Source organism: Ambystoma mexicanum, chromosome 4q (assembly GCF_040938575.1).
Source record: "Ambystoma mexicanum isolate Mex_15411 chromosome 4q, UKY_AmexF1_1, whole genome shotgun sequence".
Lineage (NCBI taxonomy): Eukaryota > Metazoa > Chordata > Amphibia > Caudata > Ambystomatidae > Ambystoma > Ambystoma mexicanum.
In genome coordinates, this window is record NC_090928.1 from 995693752 (window position 1) to 995716700 (window position 22949).

Here is a 22949-nt window from a genome sequence, read left to right on the forward strand (position 1 = left end):
CGCCTGATCACCTGAGCCTAGAAAACAAACTATGATCCTGAGTATATCCCCAGTGGCAACGCCACCCCATGGCTGGCCAGATGCCAATCAAGCCCTGCCTCATCAACAAAGAGGTAAAGCATCCACTTTGTGGAAGAAGCAAGCTCGTCAACCGGCAGTCACCGTGAGTAGAGATTGTGTATTTCGTATCACTTTAACTGGATTCTTGACGTCCGGTTGTCTTCCCTGAATTCCTATTGATCACCCTCTTGCTATTGACTTCTTCGATGCATTTGTGTCCCTGCCTGCTGGAACTTACCTGCTGCTGGTCTTTCTCTTTGAAATTCCCTGGTCTGGACTCCACCCCCCCTTCCTTTGGAAAGGTCTACTGGCTCTATTGCATTTGGATTATCTTCCTGGACTATTTTAGTCTCCCTTCCATGGACCCTTCATTCCTTTAGCACTCTGTCCTCGGTCCCACCCAGTCAGGTCACTGGGGGCTTTCTTTTTGGGGTCCTTTTGGCCGTGTCCCATACCTGGGTATCGGACTGTTACCCAGGCGGGTTCTCTAGTCTATGAACATTTACCATTGCAGTGGATTGTATGCCGAAGTAGGTTTTCTGCATCCGTCAACCTATCAAAAGTAGATCCCGGGGTACTGGGAAATAGGAGGGTGGGTTTGGAAAACTGGAACTAGTTTTGAATAACCCTTGCTCTCTTGCTTCCTTACTGCTTTGGGGTAGGCCGTGAGGCATACCTCTACCTTTTCACTAGACTCCTCCCCTTAAGCGTATCTGTATCTTGTAGGGGTGCAATCCGAGGGAAAGTCTACCGTCTTACAGGGTGTTTCTCATCTTGTCATGAGAGTTTGTGACACTCATCCATCACACTTTCCTTGAAATGAAGGCCGAAACAAAGGATGAAACAAATCTGTCTTCTCATTGGACTATGGGAGTATCCCACACCTTGCTTGTAACACTGATCTTTCCATATTTTCTATAATATCTATACAACCCTATTGCCCCAACAGCATGTAATTGGCATCATTTTCCAGGAACCCCACCCTCATTGCTTCACTAAAATACTAAAGGATCGTCAATAGGATTCTGGCTGGGGGAAGATTTTATATATTTATATACTGGTCATTTACGCATCCGACAAGGTGGTGATATCTATTCACACCCTGGGGTCCCCATACAGGGTGCAAATAGTTTTATTTATTTTGCTGGCGACTAGCTCAACGCATATTGTGCAAGCCCAATCTGAGGTGGCAATATAAAAAGCGAGCGAAGCCGGGAGCCCCACTAAGTAAGTGGGGTAGGTGATGCTGTGTGATGAGGGGCGGTGGGGAGAAGGGCTAAGGAGGGTCAACAGCAAAGGTGTTTAGGCACCCCAAAAGAAAATGGCGCAATCAGGGAAGTGCATGGTTGGCTGGAAAAACGCAGGTGGTACACTGTCAGTTTTCTCCCAGCTTTCCAGCCACCTGATTGGCTGAGCGCCCTTCCCCGGCAGCAAATGGCAGTTCCCTTGCTGGTTGTCTATTCTCCAGCGAGGGAGGGGTTCCTGGGAAATGATGCAGATTACATTTGCATTACTTCCAAAGAAACTTCATCAGCCACTTGTCTTTGCCAGTCAAGCTTTCCTCAGAGACTTCAGTGGACCCATGGCTCCGTCAAGCAAGTGCTCCTCAGAGTTCAGCAACTGCATGCAAGGATTTGGGAGAGGCAGGATGTACTGGCATCTTTTCCTGTAGGCAAAGTCTGGAGCTTCTTCTCCCCACTAAGCAGGCTGTTAACAGTCTCAGGCTTGCCATCCAGAGGTGCTTCCTTGTAGCTAACAACGTCACACTGCCATCTCCCTTTTGTTTGTATAGGTTGTTGCCTGGTACCCCGGTCAGATATTCTTTGAATACAATTTTCAATTCTGCTAAGGTGACAGCCTCTGTTGCAACAATCCCACAACACAAGTCTGGGAGAAGAAACCGGCTATAATAATTGGGTTGAATATTCAATTTCTTTAAATGAAATATTAATTCAAAACCAAATGTGGTCCCTTAACTTCATGCTTGGGAAGTCACCAACAATGTCAAACAAACACATGAAGGTTTACTACATAAAGAACATTTTACCTGCCTGTAAGTATCTTGCTAAATACAAAGAACGCACACAATCAATCAAAACACACATACCTGTGTGGCATCCGATTGGAGAACCAGGAGCACGGAGAGAAAAATGTGAAAAGCACACAAAACAACAAACCCTGTGTCTTCCCTGCAGATACAAATAGCAACAATTGACTGCTTCATCCAACAAATGTAGTTTGCGGTGCAGTTCTGGCCTTGATGCTCCGATTGCATCACACTGTGCAGCTGACAAAGTACCTGCGAGTACTAGAAGTGCCTTAGACAGCCTGAGATAATCCTTGCTCCAACACTGACCCAGGTCCAGCAGAGGCACAGGCACCCATATTCCTGTGCAGCCTGGACTCAAGACCAAGGCACAAACTATCCACTGCAACTACATACTTGCTAAGAAGAGTTCTTGCCAAGTCAGGGTCCAGCAGTATCTCCATCAAAGACAGACCAAAAAGCACGAGGTAATGCGAGCAAGATGATCCTTTCTGACTCATCATAGGGAAGGGGCGACACTTAGGTTGTACTTGTTTCTTTTTTTGCTAAATTTAGTGATGGCAGCAGGGTGCACCTCAAAAGGTAGACACATCTGATGAAAGTAAGGACGGGTACGAGGTAGAAAATTGTAAGGTAATGAGCTTGAGGATTCCAAAAACAAAATAGCAAATAATTAAGCTGATGAAAAATGTTTTAAGCATGGCATAACAGCATTTAATGGTTTTATAAAAGCATCTTACCGTGTGATAAAGAACATTTTCTTCCTTTTTGACCAGCTCAATTGCAATTGTTGATTTGTTATGCGTTATATTCCCAATATCATTCCACCTGGAGACAAAAGGTTTCTATGAGGCTCAAGCAGGTCTAGTTTTAAGTGAATTAACGATCTCAATACATTTATCATTAATGAATTCTGCTATTATAAAATGAATAGTGAAAATTTCCAAATAACACTTTAGTAATGGCCTTTAAAAGTCAATAACTGGACCATTTAACTCAATGCTAGCACCATCGAGAGGCACAAATCCTGCAATTCACAACAAGTAAACCATGAGGTGAACATCAGAGAATTGTAATTGAATAACCTTTTTGCAATTTAAAGTTATGTTGTCCCATCCACCCATAGCAAAGTAACTTTGCAAAAACATAAAAGGCCCGAGCACTGTAGCAGGGGAAAATCTAAAGGGATGGTGAACAACCTTTGCGCACAAATGTTTCAGCACCAGATCTAACGTTTCCTGACAATTAGATGGAAATAAATGGTGATGGTTTCATATGTTCATGTAAAGGAAATTCAATGGAAATTTTTGCTCATGTCATGTCGATCTGCCCATGCTATTTATTGGTCTCCAAGTTACACAAACCTGTAAATCCTCAAGCAAGAAACTGGAATTCGGAGAGCCATGGACATGATAATGTTCCAGCTGAGCAAAACTCAGACACATTTGCAGAAGAGACTACTGCAGAGGGAGATGAAATGGATAGATACTCTAGAATCATTGACACTGTGGGGTATGAACCTGGAGTGGGATCTATCATGTTTTCTGAAAGCTATCAGCCTTTAAATTAGATTACAAATGGACCAGAGATTCATGAGGAAAGGGTCATTAAGATTAATTGGATCTGTATCATAGTATTACAAGATGAATTGGATCTGTATTATAGTATTACAAGATGAATTGGATCTGTATTACAGTGTATACTTTGTGAACAATAGATATTACTCTGAATAAGGTTGAGATTGTCAGTGGAGCTCTGGTCCGGGAGGCAATAAAAATTACTGGTGTGCAAACAATCACTAACAACCCCAATTCATTGCAAGATTGCTATAAGCAGGATTGTCTGAGGAGGCATCGTTGGACAATGAGTGGTAGAATAGGAAAACCAAGCTAGGGGTCTACTACATTGGGTCTTTGTCAGACATAAAAGATGGAGATCTAGGTAACTCAGCAAAATAGGGGACTAATGTAATGTGTCCTATGAAATTCCTCTAATTGTCCCCCAAATGCAGCTTTACAGTTTAGAAGCCAACACTAATGTGATTGTAGTTGACAAATCTGAACAAAGGTATGGCTAGTTAGGAATAAAAGGTATCGTACCAAAATGTCGCTCTCATTTGTGCGCCCCCGCAGTTACTGCGACTTTGGAGTCGCACAAAATGAGGGTGACATTTACTGCGCCCAAACAGAGCAGGGGTTGCAGGGGTGTCCCCCGCTCTACTTTGGCGCAGTAATAGGAGTCAAGGTTGCAGGGGTGTCCCACGCTTCCCATTTTGGAAAGCGGGGGACACGCAAGAAAAAATAAATAAAAAAAATGCACCCTGCAGCGTCAGCACTACCCCACGTTAGTGGGAAGAGCTGACGGTGCAGCGATCGCAGAGTGCGGACAGCACACGCAAAAGTGTGCCGTCCTAAAGGTAAGTGGGGTGGGGGCAGTTGGGAGAGGTAATGCTGGCTGGGGGAGCAGGCACAATGATCGATATGATCACTGCGCCGTGCCGTAACTGGCGTCAACATTTTCGGCCGTCGCAGTTACAGGCGGCGCAGTGATCACATAGATCCCAATAAAATACATCTGGGTGCCTGTGCAACGATACGATCAGCCTGAGAATTATGTGTCAAAGCAGGCGCACCCGAACGTAGGACATTCTGTATGTACGGTCAGGAAAAACAAAAATCACAGGTGAAACCCATATTGATAGTTAGATATGTATTGTAAAAGCACTATTGGCCCAAAATCGTATCACTGAAAATGGAGCAGTACTGCCGTGGTGGTATGATGGGCCTGTGCCTATAAAAATTAAAACTAAATGAAACGAACAGAAAGGGAAAATTATTCAGAACCGAGTGGGTTGTAACGTTTGCATCAAGCAGGAACACCACAACTACACAACATTAACACTAGGCAAAGATGACCGCTGTGCGATCAGGGGGAGAGCATTGGTTTCACCACGGTCGTTACCATGACAATGGTGTAAAAATATATTTGGACCTGGGGCACCGACCTGGTTGTATGCCTCGTTCTCCGCAGTCAGAATGATCACTAAAATGACCGTAAATACAGAGGAGAGGGGGAATGTCCAGACACGAATTGGGAAACATTTTCTAATTTTACAACATCAGCACTGCACTAATGGGACCTTTTGTCCCTTGGATGCTGACCAAGTGAAATACATGGACACACTAGAGAATTACAGCCGATCATAAGTGCAAACCGACATACAGTTGTGAAAGTTGTGGGGATCATCGCTCCCCTTTGACTTTAATGGATTAAATAATATGTTTAAGTCGGTTTGAATTTAGTGTCAGGTTTTGACATTAAGATAGGTTTATTTTTTATTTTAGATAATTGAACACAGCGATATACATCAGTGAGACTTGGTGGGTGAAACAAATATGCAAAAAACTAATTGTTCTAAAGGAAAATGTAGTAAAGATATTTATATTTTGTATTTTGTTTATATTACGCACCCGGCCCGAGGGTATCTGGGCGCATTACTTAGGGGAGGGTAACAAGGCAGTAACACAGCAACGGCGATATAGAACAATAGTTGAATAGCAATTAAACATATATACAGCAAGGTAGCAGGTCAGCATTAGTGGGACTATGTACACAAGATGAATGAGACAGTGTTGTGGTGGGTTACATATTGGAGGTGGTGTGGTCCTGCTCGGTGAGCCATAATTTGACCTTATTCTTAAAAGCCAGGTAAGAGGGTTCGGATCTCAATGTGGCTGGCAGTGTGTTCCATAGTTTTGCTGCGAGGACCGGGAAGCTGGTGCCCCCTGCTTTCTGCAGCTTGAATCTTGGTATAGCCAATAAATGGTTGTGTGCAGATCTTAACTGTCTGTTTGGTGTCTAGGCAGTGAAGCGTTTGGCAAGATAGATGAGTGCCTGGTTAGTTCTAGATTTGTGAGTAAGGGCCAAAGTCTTCAGAGAGATTCTAGAGGCTATAGGGAGCCAGTGTAGAATACATTGCGTGTCAGATATGCTCGATTTTCTGGGTATGTTGAGGTCCGCCCTTATGGCGTTGTTCTGAGTGACTTTTAAGCTTGCTAATGTTCTTTTGGCTAGTTCCCAGATATAAGGCGTTACAATAGTCAATTTTCGCCATGACCAGAGTTCTGGCAAGGGTAATGCAGTTGGAAGGGGTTAGGAAGGGTCTACATGCCGTTATCAACTTGCAGGTGTAGGCCGAGGCTGAGACAACAGCATTAGTTTGTTGTGTGAGTGACAGAGTGGAGTCAAGGTAGATGCTGAGTGTTTTGGTATCCTTTGAGACGTTGATAATGTTTCCATCAACGGGGAAGGATTTGAAAGAGGGATTCAGTTTGTTAAGTCTGGTGTGCGATCCTAGTATGAGTATCTCGGTTTTCCCATCGTTTAGGCACAGCCCATGATGAGCCATCCAGGCCTGGATGATCAAGTAGACATCATTGAGTGCTTTTGAGTCGATCGCATGGTCACCAGTAATGGGGATAAGTATCTGGGTGTCATCAGCATAGTTAGTGTATGAGACACCCAGATGGTCGATATTATCAAAAAGGGGCTTGGTAAATACATTGTAGAGTGTTGGGGATACACAGGATCCTTGAGGTACTCCACAGAGAACTGGTGATGGTTTGGCTGATGCAGATGGTGAGAAGACCCGCATAGTTCTGTTAGCGAGGAAAGAAGTACTCCATGAGGTGGCTTCATCCGAGAAGTGGGCAGCTGTTTTGAGGTGTTGGCATAGGATTTGGTGGTTGACCAGATCGAAAGCTGCCAATAGACCGAGGAGTAGGAGTAAAGCTAATTTGCCTTTATCTTTTAGATCTTCAATTTGTGTTGCAAGGTCAATAAGGGCAGTTTCGGTACCGTGTCAAGGGCGGAATCCCGATTGCCTGAGACTGAGTAGGTTGTTTGTTTCGAGGTAGGCCTGAATTTGAAGATAGGCTGTCCAGTGCAGGATTTTTAGGAGGAAGGGTACCGTAGTTATGGGTCTGTAGTTAGTCAGATTGCTAGGATCCAAGGTGGGTTTTTTAATTAATGGTATGACCCAGCCATCCTTAAGGTTATCTGGTAAAATTGCCGACTTGAAGGAGGCGTTAATGAGGGTGGTGATGAATGGGGCGAGTTCATGTGCAGAATCTTTGATGATAGGTGCTGGACATGAATCACCTTGACGGTTAGTGTGTTGGAGTTTTTTTTTTATGATGTTCTCTACTTCCCAAATAGTGAGAGGTGAGAAGCTGAAAGGTTTTGGTGGACCGGCTGAATTGGTGTTATGGGTGGAGTTAAATACTGAGTCAATGGTGATGCTGCATGTTTTAAAGTTAATTTTTGTTTGTAGGGAAGCCACTTTGTCAAGAAGGGCTTTCTGAATGTTGGAACACCAGGATAAGTCTGTGACGAATTGGTCAAGTAGAGCTATAGGTGACTCAATGTTCTTTGAGAATCTTAAAGAGTTCTTTCGTATTGGATTCGGCCAACAGGATGCGATTGTTGTAGACATCTTTTTAGGCGAGAAGTATAGCGTCTTTGTAGTTGGTTGAGGCAGAGAATAGTGAGATTTTATTACGGACAGATGGGCTGCTTTTCCAATTAGCCTCAGCATTTCTTTTAGCTTTACGAAGGTCTCTTAACTGTGGGGTGAACCATGAGTTAAGGTGGGGGTGTGGTTTGGGTTTGCGCAGTTTTAATGGCGCAATGGTGTTTAAGGCTTTTAAGATGGTATGATTATATATGTCGACAAGGACTGTAGGGTCTGAGTCGGGTGATGCTGACTTATTGAGCAGAGGGGTGACTAGGAGGGAGTAATTTCTCTTTGGTAATGTCCTTTTTGTTGAGAGTGGGGATAGTGGGGACTATGTTGATTTTGCCTGTCGTGGCGATGCTTTGATAGTAAAGATAATTTTGTGGTGGTCAGACCATAAGCATGGTGTTACGGCCAGGAGGTCAATAGTACAGTTCAAGTCGGTTAGCCAGTCAAGGGTTCTACCTTTTATGTTTGTAGGTTTCTGGATGTGAAGGGTGAACCCAGGTCTGTTGGGGAGTTGGCTAAGTCATATTAGGGTCCCGGAGGCCAAGGTTAAAGTCAGCAAGTAATATATTTTGTGAGTTGTGCTTTGTATATGCGGCAAGGTTGTAGATAGGTCCTCAGTGAAGGTTGAAATGGGTCCTGGCGGCCTATAAATGAGGTGTATAGTGGCTTTTTGATTGGGCGAGATTGCTAGTTTGACTGTAAGCAATTCCGCAGAGGGGATTTGCGAGTATTGGGTGGGTCTAAGTGCAAAGGTGCTCTTAAAAATAAAGGTGATACCTCCATCTTTAGATTGATTATTATTTCTGTCACATCTGATGATGGTGTAATTCTCTGGGACAGCCAGGGAGAGTGCTGGGCCAGATGCGGCATGGAACCAAGTTTCCGTGATGGCCAGAAAGTCCAGATCTTCAGAGATGATGAAGTCAGCGATGTCTAGGGCGTGAGCTGGGAGTGACCTAGCACTAATTGGTGCAGCTTTGATGGGTGCGTTTTTGTGAGTCGTGGTGTTGCTGTCATGTTTGATAGTGGGGATGTGTTGTGCATGGGATGCAGTGATGATGCGCGTGGCAGTGGACTTGGGGTTGGTAGTGGTGCGTACATGTGAGTGATCGAGCCAAGTCTAAGGTTTCTGAGGGGTGTTGCGCAAGGTTGGTTTGGCGTTGGTTTAGCAGCAAAGTGTTGTAGCCAGAGGGCTGGTGAATTGAGGTAAGGGCTGGTGTCTGACATAACTGGTATAGGTGGGGTAGGCATGTTTAAAGTCAGTTAAAGTGTTGGGGACGATAGAGGTGCATATAAAGTGCCTATACAGTTCAGGTCCTGTTATGAGCGTGGAGGTTGGGCAAGGTCACAGGTGCGCGAGGTGATGAAGGCAATGGTCTGAGTAAGCCAAAAAGTAACAGGTGTATACAGTAGTATAGTGAGCATGAGGTGTAGCCAAGTGGGTTTGCACATTGTATTGCGTGATGTAGCTATGTGTGCAGGTGCAGATGTTGTAGACTCTAGATGTGAGACTGCAGTAGTCTGAGTTTATCATGTGTGTAACATGTGGGGGCACCTGGCCTTGGTTTTGGGATATAATATATTTTGAGATATACCATTTTTCTTTGAAGAATGCAAGATATTGAGAACAAACTCTGAAACCACATCAGATTAGCCCAGGAAGAAGGATATAATTAAATATCTGAAACGCATCGGCAACAACATTTGAAAATGAAAAACACTTACTGTAAAATAATAACAGATGTGGGTGTTGACAAACAGTGTTAGCACAGTAAGAGTATGCAATTACTGTACTTGAGCCATTAATGAGTGAAAAAATGTTAGATCTGGGTTAATCGTGCGACTTTGGCTTTGAGTTTTATTCCTCAAATGAATACTTGTGATCAGGGGCGTTGCTAGGGGGGGGGGGGGGGGGCTAAGGGGGCTATAGCCCCTGATCTTTTGGTTGTAGCCCCGGATAGAATCTCAGGAGCTACAGCCAAAAGAATGGCTAGCCCCAGTCCCAACAGTTCCGACATCAGCTTAGCCCCGGGTCTTTTCCAGACCTAGCAACTCCCCTGCTTGTGATAATGAGAGACATTAAATATGTATTTTGAAAAAGGAAATTACTGTACGTTGTTTTAATGTAGTAAGATTGATACAAGAGTGGTTCGTTGGGGGAATCCCCCACCAAGCGTGCACAAGGACTATCAGTTGGCAACAACGGGTTTCGGGTCAACACTCGGACACTACAATCAAAACACCTAGGTGCCCAAGGGACGCCTTGGAGATGAGGATGAACATGCTCCTCAAGTGTTTAGGGCTGCGACATGCTAAGAAAATCTGCACTCATAAAAGAAAAGAAGTTTAATCATGTGTTTTCTAGTATTAAGTATTCACGTGTTTAACTTGCAACGTTTTAGTCTGGCTTTTATGCACATTTTATGTAAATGTTGAATTCAGCAATTTTCACTTTTGTCTATGCATGAAAGTGTGCAAATAAATAGATTGAATGGCATTGAATATCAAAGATAATGTTATCTGTTTCATATCTTCATATCATTCAGTAAAATACTGCAAAGACTAAATCACTTTGTTCTGCACAAATTAAATTAGTGTATCCCAAAAACAAAAAACAGTATAATGCAGCTATTTACCTCCAAGAAGTGATTCTACCACAATGAGTACAAAAACGTTCGGCATATAGACACACCTTTTCCTGTACTGGGTAATAAAGACATTTGAATTGTTTCAAGATATGTAGGGAAAGGTTGCATGACCACAGGTTGGTTGGCCATGCCCTATACCACACCATTAATGTCATAACCCATTGCGGTGTGTAATGGAGGAATGGTATCAAAAGCATGACACACTGAAGTGAGTCAAATTGCAAGGGTGTTTATTCAAACAATCAAGTTGGAAAAACACCCAACTAGCCCTATATCTAAGAATTGGAGCACGCTCAACCAACAAATGATGACTAAAACAGTCCTAATAGTGTCCGTCCAAACAAGATGGTCTAAACTAACAAAAACCTATTACCTGCCCTCACACTAGTACAGTAAATGTGTGCGGGAAAACATGGGTCTTCAAAGAAATAGTGTTAAAAAAGTAATGGGTTCCCTTCCCCGCTTTTTCAGCATGGGAAAAGGGGGCTCACTCAGGCTCTATAATACAAGCTGGCTTCTGGCGCACAAGGATGCAGTTCAAGACACCGGCCAGGGCCTTTGACAAGCAAGTCTCTTTCTCATGCCATAGTCTCTTGTTCCTCAGGGTGTCTTGAGTGTGGACGAAAAAGTTATTTTCATAGTTCAACACAAACTAACGTTCCTTCTCTCCAGGATGAAAAGTTCACCATAGGTCTCCCTCGACCAGGCTCGGACCTTTCATATACAAGTATGCGCCACTTCAGAGATCTCCCTCAGCCAGGCTCGGATCTGCTACTTGCTCACTGTTCACCGTGGGACTCCCTCAGCTGGGCTAAGACCCCTTTTATCACACATTTGCAAATCTCCCTCAGTTGGGCTCAGACCTGCAGTTAACAACTTTTCCTTCTTCCAACTCAGTTTCTTAATCTGCCCCAAGTCTCCCTCAGCCAGGCTCAGACCTTTCGATCACAAGTTCCTTAATCCCAACCAATCTCCCTCAGTCGTGCTTGGATCATTAATTTTCATAAACATGTGAATAATAAAGACTTTTGACTGTGTAAGGGTTTTAGCTAGACGTTCGCATGACCACTTGGATTCTTTCGCTTCTGTGGTTCACAACTCTCATCTCGTAGATATGGCAAGCATCAGACAGAGACCTTCGACTGGGCACTTGCAATTTGCCTGACCACTCTGTCACTCCACAGAACTCGCCGTTCATCACATTTCTGAATCACAGATTATTTCAGTTCTATGCAGCCCGGCCTTGCACACATTTATTTCAACTCACCGGCTGCATTCGCGGCTTTGATCAGGGAGACACCACGACGTCTGTTCCACCTCCTCGGCTTGTGCTCTAGTGCGCGAGAACGGCTAGTACACAGCATGGGTTTCACCAGTTTAGCTCCGCCTCTCAGGGTCTCCTCTGGATTTGTAAAGTTTAAAAGTCTTTGGACTTCATGCCCCAGAATGCACCTCTTATTTTGCTACCACTTCACCAGCTCCCCAAAACGGCATTCCATGATGAATTGAGGTCAAGGTCTCACCGCCTGCCCCTCTGAAGCCTGGGCTCTCTTGGTTTGCCCAGCGGAGGAGCTCTGGTGTGGGTATCGCTAGGCAACCCCAGCTGCCCCTGGTTTGGATCTCTGGAGGTACAGCTGCCACTTCACACTGCAGCCTCCCCTGTACTCAAAGGTCCAGTGCCTTGGCAGTCCTTCCTCCAGGCCTCCAAGGGTTTCTCCAGCTCGAATTCTCCTCTGGCTTCTCTGCACCCTCCAGCATCCCCAGCTCGCTCAAAGTGTGCTTGTGTGTTCTTTTTATAGTGACTGGGAGTCTCGATAGATTTCAGGTGAAAATGGTTGTAGTGGGAGGCCTGACCCTGCCTGGCCTAGTTATTGGCACAAAATGGTGACTGCCCATAGGACTTCCTGGTGCATTGATTCCTATGGGTAATCTTTACAGCTCTCTTTTTCCCTCTTCTCCGTCCCAAAGGTTTTTGGAAACCGCAGTGGAGATGAATTATGGAAGTTGTGGTATTCTACAAAAAAGGGATAAAGAGTTATGGATTTTTATCAGAAAATGGGATCTGAGTGTAGGGTTGTTGAGAAGTAAGTGCTGAGGAAGGAGGGGTAAAACCTGTTGGGATCTAGGGATAGTTTTGGTTTTCCCGGACGGTTTCGTCTTCTTTTCGGCAAAGGGAAAGGTTGGGGCATGATGGGTCTTTGGTGACAATATTCTACAAAGACTGAGGGGATGTCGGGTAGGGGTGTGTTCGAAAATAGCAAATACTGCGTCTCACCCAAGGGTGCTCCTCCCGCAATTCCCAAAGACCCCCTACCCAGGTGATCCTCCCTCACTCGTCCGCCTCCAGGGTTGGGATCCAAGAGCGATGGCCCTTCCCTGGCCATCTGAACAAAGGATCCCCAAGGTCTACCAGTGAGAACACCCTTGGGTTTCTCACAGGTGTCCCCGTTTTCACATGCACAATATTCCTTCGAATACTATTGAGGGCTTGTCCCACATATTTATTCTTTAAGACACTTTATGGTTTGTACATAATAAGTATCTTCATTTATTATAACTGCTGTAGCCATAACTACTGTAGCCGACAGCTGAGTTGACCCGATATGTCTTTCTCAAGGGTACAATCATTCAGTGCAAAATGACAGATTGAAAACAGTATTTCAGATTCAACATACATATTTTTATGTATCCCAGAATCATACATTATTCCCAATTTGAAAATCAAACATAATTAGGAATATTTATCTCCATTTACAACATGTATTGCCAAAATCCGAGTCATTGTGCCAAATGTTGATATCCATGCCATATGTAAAGACAAATCCCAGAAAACCAGAGGTGTGATGGGCGGAGGGGATAAAAAGATTCACAATTAGATCATTTTTAATCACAGCTTCTAAATAGTATAGATCAACATTTATTTGAATTTATTTTTTAGTGCTGGCCCTACGCAGACTGTATCGGAGCGCCTTACATGGTTCAAATATTGAAATGTGGGAGTTGAAAAAAGAAGTTACAAATATTTTCAGGAAAGCATAGGAAGACAAGGATAGCCAAGTGATAGCAGTGGAGGAGGGCCGGGTTATGTGTGTGGAAACAGGTATGCTTTGAGCCTCTTTCTGAAAGTTGTGATGGAGAATGCAGTGCATATGTGGAAAGGTAGGGTGTTCCATGCCCTGGGTGCCTAGTGGGTAAATGCTTGCTTTTGTGTGCATGCGAGTTTTCAGAGTGTAATGCGCAGAATGTGTTGGCTGATTTGTCTGGTGTTTGTGTGGTTGATGGGTTTGAGTTTGTCATGTAGATAAGATGGACTTTTGAGGTGGATGTCTTTGAATACAATGCAGAGTCCTATGAAGGTAATTCTCTGGGTTATGGGAAGCCAGTGGAGCTGGGCAATAGCATTTGTGATGTGTGAATGTTTTGGTAGGTGGGGGATGAGTCTAGCTGCTGCATTTTGTATGGCTTTCAGGGGCCAAGGCTGTTGTTGGGGAGTCCGGTGAGGAGAGCATTTCCATAGTCCATCTTAGAGAGAACCGCTTGGACTGCAGTGCAGAAGTAGTTAGGTGGAAGGATATGTTTGATTCTGAGTAGGATGTGTAGTTGTAGATTGCACGTTTCAGTGACAGCGGCTATAAAGTGGGGGGGTCGATGGTGAAGCCAAGGGATTTAACAGGTGTGGAGAGGGATGTGTGGGTTGTCCTCAGGGAGTTCTTGGATCCAAGGGGTGAACTTGGGTTTGTGCCTTGGGAGGCAGAGGAGGAGATATTCTGTTTTGGAAGGGTTGTGTTTGAGAAAGTGGGTGGCCATCCAGTTGGTGATGGTGGAGAGACAGGTTTTGAGGGTATAGAGTTGTGAAGGGGAAGAAATGTAGAAGTATATTTGTGTGTCATCCACGGAAAAAGTCGGAGAGAGAGAAGCTTGCCCCCTGGAGATCTGAATTGCAAAGGCTGCACAGTGGTAAACAAACGTTTGATTCGCTTCCCCCTTAGTAAGGCTGTCTCCGGTGTCAGGCTAGCACCGTAGTGTCTTTGGAGTGGAGGAAGCTCCATATTGCAGTGGCGCGGGAAGTGACAGACTCGACGTTGTAGATTGCCGAACAACGAGAAGCCGATGAGGGCAACGACAACCTGGGAGCAGCGAGGGAAACTAACACGCACACAATACCCAATGAGTTCACTAGTCAATTGTGACCCCGGAGTGCTCTGTAACGGCTTGTGTGCTCAGAGGAGGTAATTGAATTATAAAAAGCAACCGTGAAGAGAGAACCCTGAAAGAAGGCGATTGTAAATCCTGAACTGACAAAAAGCAGCGAAAGCAGTATTTTGTGAAACAAGTTGACTGTGTATTTAAGCATACAGGGTTGTGTGAGAGCCAGCAGCAAGAAGCGACAATCTTCGAATCCAACCCAAACTATCATTGCCCATGCCAAAAAAAATCTAAAACAAGGCAATTCAAAATCAACCCATATTGCCAAAGTGAAGGGGCGAATAGAAATCTTAAAGTTTGTTGCCCATGTTTAATTAAGTACATCATCAAAGCTGGTGCAAACCCACATTGCCAAAGCCAAAGAAGAGATAAAGTGAGATCATATTATTGTCAGTGTTCGGTTAATGAAGAAGTGGGGAAACAAGAGTGGCAAGAAAGCTGCCCTTCTGGTAAAGGAGATTCAGAAGGAGTGGAGCATAACTTGCAGAGATCTTGGAAAACACACATGTGTAATAATGAGCACCAATGGGAATCTTGTCTTCCTTGAAGAAATTCGCAAATGTGGTGATGTGAAACAAGAGACATTGTGAAATTGTTGTAAGCTGCCCTTAACCACAGAAGCTTTTGGTGTTCATAATTTCCTGACATGGCAGGGGAGTATACCAGATCAGAGGTTGAAGCTGAACACTACACGCTGTTCGAGCAGGTGAGCATACCCGAGCCAAACTATTGAAGTAGTAGGGCTGGCTTGGAAGTAGACCAGATGGAAGTTGCAGAAGTGTATGAAGTAGTGAACACGAATCATCCTTTCATTTTTGATGAGTCTTGCATACACTGCTGCAGAAGTGTAATTGTTTCTAAACAAGCATGTGGTTGAATAATAATTTTTACAAAGACAATTCATGTTCATTCTACTTAATTCAGGAGTTGTTCTGGGTTTATGAAAAGAAGATGGTTTCCCATACATTTTCAAGTGGAAGAGAAAGAAACCTTGTTCAGCGATCCTGAACTGTTGGAACGTTTTGTTGCAAGCAAACTGCAATGGAACCTTAATACAAGACAGGATTTCCTTATTCTTTAGGAACGGTTAAATCGAATCCTGCTTGGATCTGGGGGAAGGGGAATTCACCAGGATTATAAGGAAAGGCAGTTGTCATATGGTGAATCTAATTATATTTGTTGCTTTTGGAATTGGCATATATAATATATATATAAACATTATATATATATAACCTTGTTGAGTTCAAGTATATATAAGTGTGAGGGAGAGAAACCTTTTTTTAGAATGTTTTCCTTAGTTTATTTTGGGCAGAGAAATCCACGTCAGGGTAGGGATAGTGAGGCATGTATCCAACCTTCTAAGTTAAATAGTGTCTTTTGAAAAACCTTCAAAAAAGTTGTCCGCGGTCCATTTCTGACCCATCACATTGTTTAGAGAGGGACCTGACTATGTTGAATAGTTTCTGGTACGATTGGACGTGGATTGGTGTTCTTGGAAGTAATGGGTTGGTTTGGCATTGCATATGGCTGTTTTCTATTTGTTGCAGCAGTGTCTGAGGGGTGTCCTTGTTGAGGGGCATGTTTCTTTGCCAGGCTCTTTCTAGCTGACTGGGTTCCTACTTGATAAGAGAGGAGGGAACTGCTGAAACATGGTTTGTGGTGGTTGTTGTGGGGTTTTTGTAATTTGAGGGGTGCAATTTTCTCGAGTGCCTGTGTGATGATAGTGTTGTATTGGTTTAGGGTGGAGAGGTGTGCGAGGAGTAACTGGTATGAGGAATGCGAAGGTTATGTGTGAAGGGTCAGAAATGAAAGCCGGACACAAAGGTGTCATGTTTTTGGCTAAAGACCTTTATTATCAAACGGGTTTGTAAAATGCTTCTCTGACCTTGCTCTAAAGAGGACTCTGCCTACCTAAAAACCAAAACTAAGGATCGGTCTGTGTCAGGATGTCAGAAATCAAAAGCCGCCCTTGTGTCCAAACATCCTATCCTGACCCTCACACTACAAATAAAACAAAGTGAGACGGGAAATGTCTTTAACCTGGTATTGGCAAAAAGTGTTCTTATAAACGAAAATAGAATAGCTCCAATGTAAATGTTGGAGGACACAAATGTGCTCCAAGATTAAAAGACCTTGGTTCCAGATGGGGATTCCCTTCCCCTGGATTCTTCAATGGTATGACAATGTCTCTTGGTCTAAAAGTTATTTGTGTCTTCCTTGTCCCACAAAAATTCTGTTAGGTAAAAATCTCTTTAGCCTTGTAAATCTTTCTTTGACACAAGTTCCTTCTTTATTCAACAAAAACTGTCATTTCTTGACACTTTTTGATGGTTTTGCAATTTGCCTGGTATACACCCCAGCTAGGACTCTTTATGCACTTTTAACTGCCTGGTGTACTCTCCTCTCCAGACTTTCCTTTACTTTCAGCTGCTTGGTATACTCTTTCCAGGACTTCTCCTCTTATATTTCCAACTGCCTGGTATACTCTTGCAAGGGCTTCATTTATACAGTTCCTCTTTATATCCAAAACCACATATACCTTATTTGGCTTGGTGTATCCATCTGCTTCAATGTTCTTTTCTGATTTCCACTCATATGTTTATTGGGGTTTGGGTTTTCACTCTGCCCTTTTGACTCGCAAACAAACTTATTGTTCCTGTCTTTGTAACTTTATAACTTTCAACTTATTAGCACGGCTGCCGAAAACGCCCCGGGGTCTCCACCTTGCTTTGGCTGATTTACACTCTGTGTAGCAGCTTCAGTCCTGTCCGAGGTTACATGGCATAGCTCTGCTATTTGCTTCCCACTCTGTGAAGCTTGGATATCTCTCCGGCTTCTCCCGCGGCTCCACGCCTGCTTTCCCACAGGTCCCACACTGCCTCGTCAAGCTGCAGAGCGCCCAGGAGTCCTCTTGCGGCTCCTGGAGTCTCCACAGCACGTCTTGCTCACACAACATTGATTCCCTTCTCTGCTGGAGAGCTCGTCTGCACCACCACACCGGCTTGTGCCTCCAGTGCTCACACAACTTTGCGGGAGATCAAAAGTCTTCCCCTGAGCTTCTTCAGTGTGTGGTTGCCATTTTTAAATGTCGTGCGAGAACAGGTGTTTTCACCAAACAACTAGCATGCTCATGGAGCTTGATGCACCTGCTGTATTGCATCAATTCCTTCATCCTTCACGCCTCAGTACTTAGTTGGCTGTGGGAATCGGAGTTCATTGATGTCACTTGATGGATAGTATTTGGAGAGTCTCTCTCAAGGATTCCATATGAAGGGTCAGTTCTATATGAAGGGCAATTAGAACTGAAAAAGGTTTTCTTGGAGCTTTTATTCTTCAGGTCATGAATGGGAGTTTGGCCTAAAGGGTGTTGGAAAAGGTCTCTTTATTTTCCCTGAAGGGGGGGTGGCAGATGCATGTCAACAGATGCATTTCAACAGGTCATTAGGGTATTGGGCGTAAGGGGGTTTTCCTCATGTGGATACCACACCTCATCCAACCAAGTCATGACATCTCCCCGGTAGTTGTCTCCTCCCATGTGATCCTCCCTCATATACGCGCCCCAGGGCCAGCATCAGGTAGCAGCTGCAGTTCCTTGGCCACATGGGAAGTGGTCACCGCCAAGGAATCCGTGATGGATCAGATATTTCTGTAATGTGTTTTGTTTGTCTGGCTTGGGGGATGTGTGGCAGGTGGTGCGATTTTGTGTGGTAGTGGGAGCATGAAGGGGCTTTCAAAGTGGTCAGACCACGATACTCAGATTTGATTATCCCCCAAGATATGAGTTTTGCTTGCGATGAAAAGTTCCTGGGTGTTGCCAACAATATGTGTGAGATAGGTGATGAGTTGTGTGAGGTCATAAGGGGAGAGTGGAGCGAAGATAGTGTTTAGTATGGAATTGGTGTGTGGAAGAGAACTACCACGGTTGAAGTCGCTAAGGTAGATGTTGCAGGGGGAGGTGTGGTTGATAGTAGTGAAGTCAGCCCAGTCGGTGTGGAAGTTGAGATTGTGTGTAGGAGGGCCATGAATGAGGTGGAGAAAGGTGGCGTGTGGGTATGATGGGGGAGATTGTGAGAGAGAGTGCTTCAAAGGATGTGTATGGGGGAGGTGTGGTATCACTAAGTGTGAGTGTGTCCTTATATATGATGGCAATACCACCACCTTGTTAGTGTGAGGTCTCTGTGGTGAATGAAATCGCATGAAAGAAGCATTCAGGGATAATAGGTGTGTGGTGGGTTTGAGCCATGTTTCTGTAAGGAAGAGTATATCTGGGGAGTGTATGCTAATGAGTTTATAAATTCCATGTGGTGAGCAGGTGCAGAATGGCAGTTGAGAAGAATGCAATTAGTTGCTTTAATGGAGTGTTGTGTTGGAGTATGATTTGAATGTAGTTTGTGTGCTGTATGCAAGGAATTCCTTCCTGTGGCAAACCGAGCCTAACTGGAAACCTAGAAGGAAATAGAGAAGGCTATAACAGCAACCCTCAGCTCTGGACGCCCAGGCGAAAGGACAGTGCTTATATACCACAGGAAAAGAAGTAACTTTGTCAGAGGTCACGGCGGCAGTTCCTAGATCGATCCTGGATGCTTCTTGTGGGTCCCCTGACCTCTGCAGGCAGCCTCAGGTAGATGATAAGAGTAGTTCTAGTGGTGTTGGGGTGATCTCTGTGTTGCTCCCATCCCAGTTGATGTCCATTTTGGAGATGGAAAGATCTTCCAAAATTGGCGGTTGCGGGGTAAGAGGGGCAGTCCCTAGATCGATCCTAGATGCATCTTGTGCGTCCCCTGACCTCTGCAGGCAGGCATAGGTCATATCTTACCTATTGATATGATACGAATGATACATACTCATGGTTTGCATATTGGTTTCCATTACTTTTAAAAGTTTGTATTTCTTCAGTTTCTTCAGCTGTTATCCAACAGCAATCTTATTGTCTATATGGAACTATATTAGATGCAGTACTGATTGTTATCCCCACTTGGGAATGCTTACCTCTAAAATAGTAAGTGGACTGTTTGTGTTTTAAAAAGAGAAACAATCACAACAGTGCATACAAACTCCTTAGTCCTTCTTGATGGCTCTGCAAATAAAATACAGAACCATGTGTTTTGGGTCTAATCCCATCTGTCTGTATACTATATCATTAATCATAGTGTGCAGTACTAAATGTCATACTTTAATAATGAATGTCTCCCATTAGAATGGTGAATGCTTACCTATTTAGTTGAGTATAGTTTGTGCAATTTTTGCATACGTTGAGATATTTTCTTATTTATGGATGGACTCATTCACTCTGGTTGGGTCTGCAAATTAAATTTAAAAACCGTATGTTACGTGAATATTTTCCTCTTGCTTGTTTATAGGGTTAAAAGCCACAGATCATGTGGCCAAACTCAAGTGAGATATTAACGTTTTAAGTTGTTGGAGAGAATTGTGACACTAGTGAAGGAATCTGTTCAGAAATGCGAGTAATTATCTGGCAGATATTTAAGAGTTCTTGTATTCAAGGCACTAACATTGGATGATGTGGATACTCCACTTGCAAATCTGTCTTCATGCTATGACTTATAGATGCAAAGAGAAACATATAGCACCAGGTAAAAACTATGCAGATAAAAAGGGGTGGGGATTTAGTGTTCACCAACAATAGATGGAAGAGGAATTCATTATTTTAAAATGTGCTGAGTGCCCCCCCCCCCTATTAATATTCAGGTTTGCTCAGCTTCATAATAATTTAGTGGATGCCATGTTCGGCATTGGCATTCTGCGTATTTTATACTGCAGCCACTATTTAGGAATTTCTTTTATATAGTAAAATGGAGACGTCACACGCAATGCGTGTGACATCATGCAAAGCGTTGTTTCATCCACCACAAACAATGTGTCAAGGCAGTTACAACAAAGGGAGCCTGTCCAAGACAATCAACATCTATCAAAGAAATCTTCATCAATATTGTCTCACTATTACAGCTGATGAATGTAAAATATTTAAACTTCTATTTATAAAAAAAAATTGGGACATCAAGAGCAAGTTACCCATTCCGTGAATCAATGGAACATCAATAATAACGTATGTGTTGATGTTTAAAACAAATCACAGTGTATATTTTTGTGTTGCCTAAACAAGCATAAAAGGTTTGTGATGACTGTTGCAGCAGCAGTCATTTTTTCATTATCATAGCTAAAAATTGAGGAATGCATATGGTTATGTTTGCGAATATCGGAAATTCTAATAAGTAAGTTACCCGTTCAGTGTGGTAGTGGAACATCAATACACTCTTATCGGATGTTGACTAATCTGCAGTTCAGCATGTCCTATAATTCTAATTAACCTTGTGTGATGAATCTGATGATCTTATCCCTCCTTTCACAGGGATAGCCTCTCCATGTGTGGCCAGCGGATGGCAGCCATTAACAGCTCCTGACCATGGGGGTGGCTATTTGAGGGAAGACCATGTGGGGGGGAGGCGAGCCTCAGGGGGATGACAACATCAGGCGAGACATGGTATTCCCCTTATCTGTATTAGGAAAGTCACCATCCTCCCTCTACTTCCCTGAACAATAATAAAGCCATCTATGAACGTCCCCAATGCCCTATGATTTACTGGGGGGTTAAGGACCATGTAGTGAGGAACAATAATCTTTTCTCTAATCCCCAGGTAAAGCCGTCCCAAAACCCTGAGACGAGGAAGGGGGCTGAGAGTAAGAGATCATAGAACCTGAGAATCCAACTACGCGGTCTAATAGTTGGAATGCTACAATTGATGCTGGGAAGGTTAAAAGTCAAGAAGGGGAAGGAGATACAGACCTTCCTTTTCCATGCGTCGGCTTGGAATCCGTCGAGAGATGCAGGGGTGCAGTGCAGAGCAGATGATGCACAGTCCGGGAACAAACCCCAAAGGCAGGCGGGTGGTGGCGGCATGATAGGGAGCAGTCCCAAGCACTTCTGGACGGTCGGGCGGACTTGGAAGTAAGCGGGAGCGAGAACCGTGGCTTCAGAGCATTGCTGGCTAAAAGGGAAAAGGAAAGGTGAGCTCCAGATCGGCAGCGTTGGGAAGCGGTGCCGGTTGTCCGTGGAGGTGCCGAAAGAGGAAGTGACAGAGCGAGCTGGAAGCCAAGATGGACTTCGTTCCAATGCGAGGAGCAAGAACGCTTTGTGCCGCTGATGGGGGAAATGCGCTTGAGCGAAGCAGATACCGAGGGGAGTACCTGAATGTATGCAAGTGGAGCAAGAGAACGTAGATGATGTTGGTGAACCCAGATGGAAGAAGGAAACACCAAAACTGAGGTAAAGATGCCCTGAAAGAGTGAATTGGTTGCCACAAGTGGGGACAGAGTAATCCTCATTGGAATCAGTGTCATCTTCATTATCACAGTTCTTTGCCATTAAGTAACTTGGGGGGGGGGGAAGACCCATGCCCCCTTGTACTGAAGTGAGAAAGAAAGAATGTAATAAAGTCCTGGCGGGAGAGTATACCAGGCAAAGAGTGGATCTGGGATCCGCACCCATAACGAACTGTGTTATACAAGAGAACCTGGCAGGGGAGTATACCAGGTGTTTTGCGAGTCTGGGACCCATACCTAAATTGTGCTGTACAGAGAACCTGGCGGGGGAGTAATCCCGGTCTAAAGAGTAAAAAGGAACTGTACACAAGAACCTGACAGCAGAGTACACCAGGTGTTCTGCGCCCAAGTTGTGTTATTTTGAACCAAGAATTTTAAGGAAGACTCCTGCCCGTTACATTTGAAATTGAAATGAATGTCAAAAAGGAGTCATTTCCCTTAGAGCTAATTGCAACACAGGAGGAGGGAGTTATCCTCTTGAACTATAAAGAACTTGGCTATTGTTTGAACTTTTGTTTTGGCAGAGAGAATCCTGAGGAAGGGAGCCGTTCTATCTGGAACTGTGAACATTATCCATTGGTGTTATACCTTTTGTTGAACTTGAACAATTGTGCACTTTCTGAACAGAAGACAATATCCTTAACACCTTATAGTTCGTTTTAGAATGCGAGGGCTACGATAGGACTTCGGACACAGGATGTCTTTGCTTTGGACATCTTGACACTTGAAAGACCCTTAGTTTTGGTTGAGGTAGAGAAATATCTCCTATATTAGGGACAGACAGGCATTACCCAAACCCTTTATTATTTCAATAAAAGTCTATAATAACCACTATGAATGCTCTGTGTCCGTGCCTCACTCCTGGCTCCAAAAACTTATATAATATATGTAGTCTATATTCATAACCAAATAAATATATTGACGAATTGGATAGATCTAGAGATTAATTTATATATCGTTTATTTATACAGCACTTATACACAGGTGAAGTGCTTCAAAGCGCTTCAAGGCGGGAAGGGAACAAGGGAATACAGTAATCATTCTTAGGCCTTGAAGATTCTGAATGATCTAAATAGAAAAACTAGAGTACTAGGCCTGAGGACATTTCTCATAGTACGAAGTG

The 22949-nt window shown here is 43.9% G+C and overlaps 1 protein-coding gene across 1 annotated transcript in view; it reads right to left on the minus strand.

Moving 5' to 3' along the window:
• The window catches only part of PTPN14 (protein tyrosine phosphatase non-receptor type 14), a 1387330-nt gene that overhangs the window by 248992 nt on the left and 1115389 nt on the right, over window positions 1-22949 (minus strand). The window contains exon 10 of the mRNA XM_069608563.1: window positions 2848-2935. Within this exon, the coding sequence (XP_069464664.1) occupies window positions 2848-2935 (88 nt within the window). The remainder of the gene's footprint in view (window positions 1-2847; window positions 2936-22949) is intronic.